This window comes from Arachis hypogaea, chromosome 5 (genome assembly GCF_003086295.3).
Source record: "Arachis hypogaea cultivar Tifrunner chromosome 5, arahy.Tifrunner.gnm2.J5K5, whole genome shotgun sequence".
Classification (NCBI taxonomy): domain Eukaryota; kingdom Viridiplantae; phylum Streptophyta; class Magnoliopsida; order Fabales; family Fabaceae; genus Arachis; species Arachis hypogaea.
Window position 1 is genome coordinate 908233 of NC_092040.1, and position 10874 is coordinate 919106.

A 10874-nucleotide genomic window follows, 5' to 3' on the forward strand; every position below is an offset into this window, starting at 1 on the left:
GTAAACGATATCATGTGAACTTTGAAGTAAACATATAATATTTCCATTTTCCAGACAAAAATAAATAAATAAATAAATATTTTTCTATGCAAAATGGTCAAATGATTTATTTGAGATCTATACAATTATATTACAATAGTTTTCAACTTTTCATAACCCCGGGTACCTTTAGTTTGACCATAAGCAATTAAGCATTAAGCAACTATATCTCACTTTCTGCTCAAGCATCTAATTTAGACAACAATTGGAATTTTCTGAGAATATTTTATCGTTAGAATCATAGTACTCATTAGAATATGTCCTTGTTAATGCATGAACCTGGATAAACAACCAAACAAATTAACAGCGATTTGTCTGGTAAACTGTTTAGGACAATATTACAAAATCTTTAGAGATTGAAATGGTCATAATTGATTTTGTTTGAAATCACTTCCTTAAAATAAAAATGAAATCCGATTATGATCTTGTATTTAGTAACATCTCATGTTTCCAAATGCTATTAACCTGACAACTTTTTGTCACAGTCATTGACTTAGGTAATTAAAATGACAATATATATAAGTACTATACGAAATTACTTCAATTATATATCACTTCAAATAAGTTTTTAATTCCACCTTCTTTTATTATCTTTATAAACGGTAACATTATAAAGACAAAAAAAAATTCAAACTTATTTTATTTAATATTTATTAGTTTTAATAACAATTAATAAATATCTAATGAGATAAATTATTGTTATTTTTTATTATTTTTTATTAAACATTTTTGCTTTATAAAATTGTTTCATTTTGACTAGATGATCGCATACATTCTTTTAATTTCATTATTTTTTATTAGAATCGTGAATCGCCATTGGTTAGTTTAAAATTAGATCTAAGAGAATTGTATGATTGTAGTATGTTCTATTTTATTTTTTTTCTTTATTTTAATGACAAAAAACAGCCCAATTGGGTTTACATATAAACGAGACTAGGTTGATCTTCAAGATGGATAGTTCTATATATAATAAGTCTAATTGTTTATGGATATAGTTTAGATCTGAAAAATCTTTATTTGCAACTGCAAACATGTGTTCTTAATTTGGCGATTTCAGAAAAAGACAATTGCTTAACTGTGTACGACAAAAACAGATATTAATCACTTTCAATAATGGGTCATTATCGGGCCCTTGGAAGGTTATTCATTATAAGAATAAGAAAATAATAATAATAAAGATTATATATTTTTTTCTTGTCGTCTTGTTGGATGTCACTATTCCCTTATAAAAAAAATCATAAAAATAAAAAATCATGTCGATGTGGATTTTCTTTGGTTGTTGTTAAAGCCTTAAAGGCTTAAAGGCAATGATTTAGAAAAGTTTAGAGTCAATAATTTTATTAAATTCTGATCATTATGTAATTAATAAAAAATGAATAATTTTATATTATTTGATGAAATTTTGTATTATTAAAAATATTATTAATGATTATTGATGACTACAAATCATAAAAATGGATTTAGATTCTCTAAAGTTTGAATTTTATTTTAGAGAATAAAGTGTGATCTCTCACAATTAATTTTATAAGTAAGACCAAGAATAAATATAAAAAAAATTATTTAAAAATAAAAAAATTACATTTTACTCTCTAAAATAAAATTCAAATTTTAAAGTATCTAAATTCCACAAAGATTAGTGACTATTTTACACTCCTCCAAGAATTTAATTAAGTGCGCTGCTTATGGCAGCATCTTCTTTGTGGTCCACTTCTTTAATTTAGGATCAATTCCTATATATCCAACTGTTTTTATATTTTTGAAAATGCATTTCGTTCAAGAAAATATTATATATATTTAAAGTCTTCATTTTTAGAAATTTTAATATCTTCAATGAAAAAACTCAAGGCCAGAAATATATATATATATATATATATTAATACTTTTAGTTAAATAATTCAATATCTTTTGTTCAACAGATTAATACTATATTTTTAGACTGGCTAATTGCTAGTTAGTTGACCAAAAATAATAAATTATACTGATTATATAACATTGTTTATATATAAATACTACTTGGGGAGGACTATTAACTCGTGTACCTCGCTATAATTGTTTGCTGGGTAAGTAAGACTTTTGTTAAAGAAAAATTTGACTTAATAACCATAATCCTATGTTTTGTATATACACAATACAGGTCTAAGGTTCTTCTTACAAATATGGAAGAAAACGAGAAATGGACCACATCCAAATAAACATAAACATGCATTAAAATATGCGAAGCTTGGATATAAATAAATAAGGTACACAAATCATATAAATTTTTTATGTCTCAATCAGGAAAGAAAAATGAAGCGCTCCCAAAATTTTCTAAATGTACAAGCGATCATTTGCATCAGCATGGAATTTTATTAATTTAACTTATCTCGATAATAAATAATCTTCACAAATCACAATAATCATTAATTTACAGATCAAGAATCGTGGGATAAACATGTTGTTAATATTTTACTGAAGAGGGATTGGGATCAATGATCAATCATCTCCCTAGTGATGATAACTACGCGTATCTAAATTCTATTCGTTGCTACTTTACTATACAGTTCTTTTCCTTCTTAAATTCTAATATATAATTTATTTATATTGTTCTGTGTGGGGACATCACTACTCTTTTAAGTTATCTGCACACATTTGAATTTGGTATATAATCCAATCGTATTCCTTTGGCTGCCTATCATGGTTATGAAAATAATTAATCATAATCAGTTAATTAATCACTATATGTTCCAGATAGACTATAGTGATGGATTAAAAAATTGATACCTTAGTACAATTTGTTCACTCTTAAGTCAATAAGGACCCCTCGTTTTTTTCGTTTTACTTCTGTTTGAAACATCAAGATCAAACTCACATTTTTCTTTCAGAAAAAACTGTAGGTTCCTATTTATATATTTTATTTCATATATATATGTCTTATACAAAATAATTATCTATAAAAATAATCAAATCTAATAGAAATAATATAAAACATCGTAACAAAATAATTAAATTTTGTTATGATATTCTTTATACCCATACCCGAAATATACGCCAGACCCAATAAAGTTAAAAGGCCGTATCAAAGAGAATGGCTTCGTCCACGCATCCGATCTCTTCTAAGAGGTTAGAATAGCTCGAAACAGGAAGCTCATACTTAAGTGAGTAATTGCTTCCCAGAATCTCCCATCCACTTTTAGAAGGGAGATCTCAACAACCCTAAAATAAAAGGACGGTTATCCACCATTAGAAGTGGAACAACTTCAACGGTAGTTATTAGCTCATCTCCTATAAATACTATAACACACTCAGGTACTTTTAAATTCCAATACTCTAAACCTGCTTAACAACTTGCTGACTTAGGCATCGAAATGTCTTGCAAGTACCATCCCCACCTATTCAAACGCATTCGTACAACTCGGACGGCGGCTCCCAGACGTGGACAAATCGGAGACCACTCTCCACCAACGTTTGGGCCTTTCATTCGAGCCCAATCATCTGGTTTCAGGTAAACCCCATAACATTTTAACCGTTGCCAAGGACCCGGAAATCAACGCACAACGGCGAACGACCAACATGAAGACGGACACACTGCATCTGAGTCCGATCAAGAGCATCAGGACGCGGTCAATAATAACCAAGCAATAATACCTCTACCAAGAATGGAGGGACCGTGTGGTGAAATCCCCTCAGGTGCTCAGGGATCGAAGAGAATCTCCTCTGAGGTTCACCAGCCCAAAAGGGAGGGACAATCTCATTCTATCGATCTCATGGGGTTACTACATGGCCACCAAGGTCGACTCGAGCAATTAGATCAAGAGCTGGAATGACAACGTGAAGCGGAAAGAAATCTAAGGAAAGAAATTGAACGACGAAAAGAGCTTGAAGAAAAGCTCTCGAAGTTGGAGTCCAATCTCCGAAACAAAGATTCTCGCGCAGATTGGAAGGATATCCCATTAGGGGAAGAAGACCCGTTCACGGAGGATATCATGAGGGTTAAAGTTCCCCGAAACATCAAAAACCCCTTATATGAACCTGTATGACGAGACAACTGACCCGAAGCATCACCTCAGTAAATTCAAAAGTTGGATGTACTTGGCCGACGCATCGGATGCTAATCGCTGCAAGGCCTTCCGGACGACCTTAACGAAGGCGGTCATGAAGTGGTTTGATAGCCTTCCCCCTAGGTTGTCACCAGCTTTGACGATCTCTTGCATAAGTTTCTTACGCGATTTTCAATTCAGAAAGATAAGCTCAAGTATGCCCCTAGTCTACTCGGAATAAAACAGGAGGTTGGAGATCCCCCGAGAGACTACATGGAAAGGTTCAACAAAGCATGCTTAGAGATCCAAGACCTGTCTACTGAGGCAGTAATAATGGGACTTGTCAATGGACTCCGAGAAGGCCCCTTCTCTAAGTCCATCTCAAAGAGACACTCGACGACTTTGAGCGACGTACAAGAACGAGCTGAAAAGTACATTAATATGAAGAAAAACGCCAGGTTACGAGAACCAAGTTGGTGACTAGGGCACCCTCACCAGCCAAAAGAGAAGGAAAGGGAGTCCAAGAGAAAGGAAGAAGTCGGATCCGAGAAGCCTATAAGATATTACACTTATACTCCTCTACGGGTTTTCCTAGTGGATGTCTACAGAAAAATCTGTCATACTGAAAAGCTTCCTCTTCTAAGAGGTCGGAATGGCTTGAAACAGGCAGCTCATACCTAACTAAGTAAGTAACTACCTCCCAGAATCTCTCACCCACTTCTAGAGAGGAGATCTCAACAATACTAAGATAAAGGGACAGTTATCCACCATCAGAAGTGGAACAACTTCAACGTGGTTATTGGCTCATCTCATATAAATACCCTGACACACTTAGGTACCTTTAAGTTCCAATATTCTAAACCTGCTTAACACCTTGTTGACTTAGGCATCAGAGTATCTTGCAGGTATCACCCGCCACCTATTCAAACGCATTCGTACAACTCGGACGGCGGCTCCCAAGATGTGAACAAGTCGAAAACCACTATTCTCCAACGTTTAGGCCTTTCATTCGAGCCTAATCATCCGGTTTAAGGTAAACTCCGAAACAGATACTATAATAACATTTTTCATAAATACTAAATACGTATCAACATACAATAATTAATTAGTATATTCTTCGTAGACTCTTTATTATGATTTTGAGAATCAAACCAAATCAATTAAATTATCCAAGTTAATAAAAAACCATCCCCAAACCAATTCGATTTAAGATAAAAATTAATTATCAAGCAAACTAATTAAAATAAAAAATAATTAAAAAAATTAGTAAATTAGTCAAACCATAGTTAATCAATTCAAAATAATAAAATTAAATATATATATATATTTGTTTATAACTATATTATTTGATTACATTTGCTGTTAAACTTAAACCTCTATTAAATCTTAAAATTTGATTTTCATAACATTGCTCTTTACTTTTTAGTATGAATTTTTTGTACAGAAATATTAATTATCCTTTAACTTTCAACTTTTAGCAAGTCTTTTTAAAGATTTATTATTATTTAATTAATTTAAATATTTATTTTTACATATAAATTAATAAAAAATAAAAAATATTTATTTTTAATTTTTCTTTTTTTCTAAAAACTAAATAAAAAATAATATTTAAAAGATATTTAATTGCACTGTATTTTATAACAGTACCGGAGGCAAGCAGCCAAGCTCCTCTAACTGCACAATTTTGATGATACAAGTCAACGTACATGAATTGATAATTTCATTCATTCCGTGTCCAGATGGATCACTGAATCACTCAGTATTGGGTCATGCATGCTGCGTCTGATTTTTTCTCACAGCTGTAAGGCTACACCTTCCATTATTATTATTGTGGCCATGCACCATCCTCCCACTCCAAACATAACTTAGTGTTTAAATAGTAACACCCTCTGCCTTTGCCACAACATTAAGCAAAGCAGCTTCACAAAAGTTGATTTTACAGCTCACCACTAATACTATGTGTATCCACATGATTTACTAGGAAAGCTGTTTAAAACCATTTGCAAATTCAGTAAAAAACTTATGAATGCTATAAGAACCAAATCCAAACAATAAATGAATTTAATTCTTTGTCCATATATGTACATACCCTTGCTAAAAGCCAAACAAGGGTGTCATATTTATGACAATTTAAAATAGTACTAGTAATTAACAGAAACAGATAGGATTGGAAATGCATCTAATGGTAAAACATTTATTATGACCATTTAAAATTACAGAAACAGATAGGAATTAGGAAACCCATGAAAGCCAGCCTCTAATTCAATGTTATAATTTCACCCCAAGCTGAAAGAGAAAGAAGCACCCTTTTGGGTCCTTTTCTAAACTCTAACGGTGAAACTGCCAGTGGCTCGTACACAACCAACTTTGGACTAAAGTTAGGATTCCAAAGAACACCCTTTTTTCACCCTTAATCCTAACAATAACATGCATGTCGGTAGACATTGTTCATTGTCAGAATTAGCACAGTACCCTAACAGGAAATTGACTTTACCTTGTGCAAAATATAAGCAAGGTGTATAGAATAAAGTTGGTATGTGTTGCTTCAAGCGTTTACTCTAGATCAAAGTAATAACAGTTAACCAGCACATAACACATTATTTAAACCATTTTCACCACTACTAAGCGTATATATATACAGATTTTCTGCTGACACATGCATTTTTCACATGGCTAAAAAAAAAGCCATCAACTCAAGAAGGCAAAAACTTGAGGTTCCCAACGTCAAGATCAACTCATCACAAAAGACCAAAATTTTCTCGTGTAGTTCAAAGGAAGCCAAAACGAAGCAAAAACACCTGCAGCAAGGTTTTTTCTGATGATGATTGGTTGAGCCATAGTAGTGTTCAAAAAGGTTGCATAGTGCACAATAAAACCAGCAATGAATCACAGAACTGATAAGCAAGCTGCAGAAGAACAATAATAGTAACAAAACCACAATACAACTCAGAAATTTTATGAGGTTCACTTTATTAAAAGCATATATACATAATGTAATCTAGATAGACAATATATGAACACAAAAATATCCTATTTCTTAACTAATTACTTCATCAACGCTACACCTATTGTTGCCCACAGATTTGATTTAAAAAAAAGTGTCCTCGTCCCTAGCTAGCTAGTTCTAGTGATACATCCAGCTTCCCAAATCAAACTACCTCAAAACTCAGATACTAAGCTACGAAAGAAGAAACCCCAAAAGAGTTACAAAAGAAGTAGAACTTATATCATACAGAGATTGCTACCGGGAAGGCCTTAAAATATCCCAGAGCCCACCACAAAGACCAGGAGCAAGTGAATGACATCACACACATTCAGGAGCACCACCAAACACATGATGATTCCTCACATTTTGTGGAGAAAATCTACCGTACATCACCACCAACTTTGGATGTTAGCGCCGACCGGAGCTGCTCCTGCGTGTAAAACCGGCTACCCATCTTCACTGTTGCCTGTTGTATCATCAAATCATTCACCACAGACACGCTGGCGTGGTGGACGTCCAAGTCCAGCTCCATCAGGGCTGCCATCAATCTCGCGGCAGGGTGGTTCTTCTTGCTGCATTGGATTCTTATCATTGCATCCCAGCCAATTATCTTCACGTCTATATCCAAATCAATAAGCTTCCCACCACCTACAAGGTTGTTGGAGGACATCCTTAGTTCCTTGTCTGGAAGAGGAGGAGGAGCTGAAGAAGCTTCCTTTTTGACATTATCAAGATCCTTCTTCAGTGAATCAAGCTGCTTCTCTAAGCCATCTTTGTCTGATTCGAGGGTTTGAAGCTTTGATTTGAGCTCTGTGATGTAGGAAATGGCGTCGCCAAGGAGTGAAGCTTTGTCCATCTTTGAAACGTTTGGAACTACGGCACGGAGGGCGTAGAATCGCTGGTTGAGCTTCTCCCTTCTCTGCCTCTCCGCTTCCACGTGGTTCAACGGTTCCTCTCTGCCATTCGCCGGCTTCCGCCCTCTTTTTCTTGGCCGCTTCTCCGGCTCCACCACTCTGCTGCTTTCGTTCTCCTTCACCACCGAGGCCTCCAGGTCTGAGTGGTCGGAATCACCGCCTCCGCCACTGGATTTCATGTTCGACGGCGGAAGAATCACACCGGATGTGAAAGAGAGCACGCCGTCGTCGTTGTTGCTTCCTCTCGAATTCGGTGACTTCCTCTTTTTCCCGTTGTTGTCCTCGGCTGCGGCAACGAACTGCGACTGGCCGGAGAAGAAGTTCGCGTTTCCACCTCCTCCGCCTCCGCCTCCACCTCCGCCATACGAGCTCCTCTTGCTCTCGCCGAAGCTCAGAATCTCACCAGATTCCGGCTTGAGCGAGTGATGCTGACCGTTCCCCGTTTTGACGGCGTTACTACCGTCAAATCCAAACTCCGAAAAGTTCAACTCCCTTGAGAAGAAGCTCCGGTTCTGCGATTGAGACGCGCCACCAGCGTGCGTGTTGTTGTTATTATTCGGCAAGTGAACGGAGCTTGGGGTTTCTGCCAAGGCGCTCGAACCAGGGTTAACGGAAATAACCGAGGCAGGAGTGGTCGTTGTGACGGTAGTAACGGTGGTAACAGAATCCCTAATTTCAGAGTCGTTAAGCCATAATGAAGAAGGATCGTTCTCACCTTGATCGGCGGCTGTGGTAGTTGTGCTGCCGGTTAACGGCCACGATGAGCCCACGTCGATGCTGTTGCTATTGAAATTGAAGAGAATCCTAACCTTGTTCATCAGATCGGGATTTTGGAAGATCATCTCCGTGGAGCCAAGCTCAACCACCCCGTTTGAGGAAGGTATGCAAACCAGGGTTTGGAGCCCGAATACCTGGCCTTGTCTGGCCCGCTCGCACGACGAACCGGCGAGTCTGTCCGGGCCTGTGAGCCAGACCGGGCTCGAGTGGTAGAAAGCTTGGCCGGGGAGCCCCGTCCCGCTTACAAAGGACTGCGTCATGGAGACTAGGAAGAACCACTCGGTGTCGGTGACTTCCTCTTCGACATCGTCGGAGGGGGCGGCAGCGGAGCCGGAAATCAGGGAATTGAGCTCGCGGAGGACCTTTTTACGGTGATCCTGCTCGGCGGGGGTGGTGGTTTTGGTGGATTTGGCCTTTCCCTTGTCTTCATCGCCCTTGTAATAGCCGTCGCCCCAGCCGAGGACGGCGGTGGAGGCGGAGGAGGGGTAGTCATAGGAAGACTGCCAGAAAATAGCATATGTCCAGCTCTCCCTAGCCCCTTCGATGAGAGCCTGGAGGCGCTGCTGGAGGGTATCCTGATTAAATACGGCGGCAGAGGAGGCGGATTGAGGGGGAGGAGGTGGCGGAGGCCAGAGGGAAGAGAGGTCGGAGGAGGTCATGAAGGCCTCCATAACGGAGGAGTTGTCGTCTGTCCAGAGGTTCATTCTCTGCCCATTCAGCAAATTCTGTATTTATTATCTTTGTTTGGATTATTGAAGATAGAGAAGGGGAGAAGGTTGCAGTGTGAGTGAAGATGCGAGAGATAGAGATAGAGATAGAGATAGAGATAGAGAGAGAGAGAAGGACAGCCCGAGTATGTGTCTGAATTTGAGAATGGTGGGGGATGCATTTGGGTTCGGGATTTATTTGGAGTGCATTTGGGTTGAATTTGAGAGCGAGTGAGTGAGTGAGTAATGAGTAACTAGGCTTCCAGGAAATGGGGTGCAACTGTCCTTGCTACTCGCGGGCCGATTTACCCGCAGGATCGGATTCGGCCTCGCCCTCTTGCAATCTTACTCCTTACCATGTTATCTATTGTTTTTGGTTTATCATGTACCTTACTCTTTTCGACCCTTCATTTCTATTTTCTTAATCGCCTGCTTAGTCTCACTTAATTATCTAACTTTGCAAACTACTTCTTCGGATTACAAAGAATAATTCTTTTATCTACTTGCTGCAGTGTAAGTATTTTTTCTAATTACTTAAACACTTTAAAATTAGACATTATTTTTAACCGATGAAAGAAAACAACGAAATATGATTTAAACTTTTTAGTGTGTTTCCAAGATTTACTAAAATAAGAATGTAAATTTGTAGACAATAATTTTAGTTATTAGTTTAATCATTTGTGTCATATATTGAATAGAATGAAATTTATAATTTATTAAATTAAAATGATTGTGCTAATTATATAAGTTAAAATTTCTTAACAATAAGAAATAATACATGGAGCTTTTTTTTATTGATAGATGACAATCATTATAGATTCGATCCGGTTTAAAATTTGTCCAAAATTAAAGCATATTTTATCATGCTTAAATTTATCATTTTTACTTGAAAAAGTTTATTTTACTACAAATATTATATAATATTCATTAAATTTAATATTTAAAGATAAAATTTATTAACTTGTTATATAAGATTTACAGAATCATATATATCGACTCAACCGGCTTATTTTTATTATAATTTTCTCTACCAATTAATCAGTAATGTGCATATTATAGATACTTTTATATGTGTAATAATCTCATCGATCGAATGTTTGTTTACTCGTGTTAGTTTGAGTAAAAATAATTTGTACTCAAAATGAAGATTAAAAGTTGCATACAAACGAATAAAATAGTAGATAGTAAGATCCAAAATATTTCAAGTAAGAATTATTTAATTATTTATGAATTTTATTACTAAAAATATTTTTTTCTGAATATTCTATTTTCCAAAATATTGATCATAAGTATAAATTTACGACAATAATTATAGATTTGTTCATACTAATTTAATTAATATCTAAAATAGTGCGATTGAAATCCTAAGTGATTAATAATAGAAACAAACGAATTAAGTAAGCAAATAAATAAATAATAAAGAAGGGAAGCATTA

At 35.9% G+C, this 10874-nt stretch overlaps 1 protein-coding gene across 1 annotated transcript; it reads right to left on the reverse strand.

Moving 5' to 3' along the window:
• Positions 1-6995: 6995 nt before the first annotated feature.
• On the reverse strand, positions 6996-9844 carry LOC112800012 (transcription factor MYC2-like). Its single transcript, XM_025842042.3, has one exon. It carries the CDS (start codon positions 9434-9436, stop codon positions 7421-7423), a length of 2016 nt encoding a protein of 671 aa, XP_025697827.1. The 5' UTR covers positions 9437-9844; the 3' UTR covers positions 6996-7420.
• Between the last annotated feature and the right edge of the window lie 1030 nt (positions 9845-10874).

Bases quoted from the DNA above. Each gene is read 5' to 3' on its own strand.
- LOC112800012 (XM_025842042.3), bottom strand. From the start codon at position 9,436: ATGAACCTCTGGACAGACGACAACTCCTCCGTTATGGAGGCCTTCATG.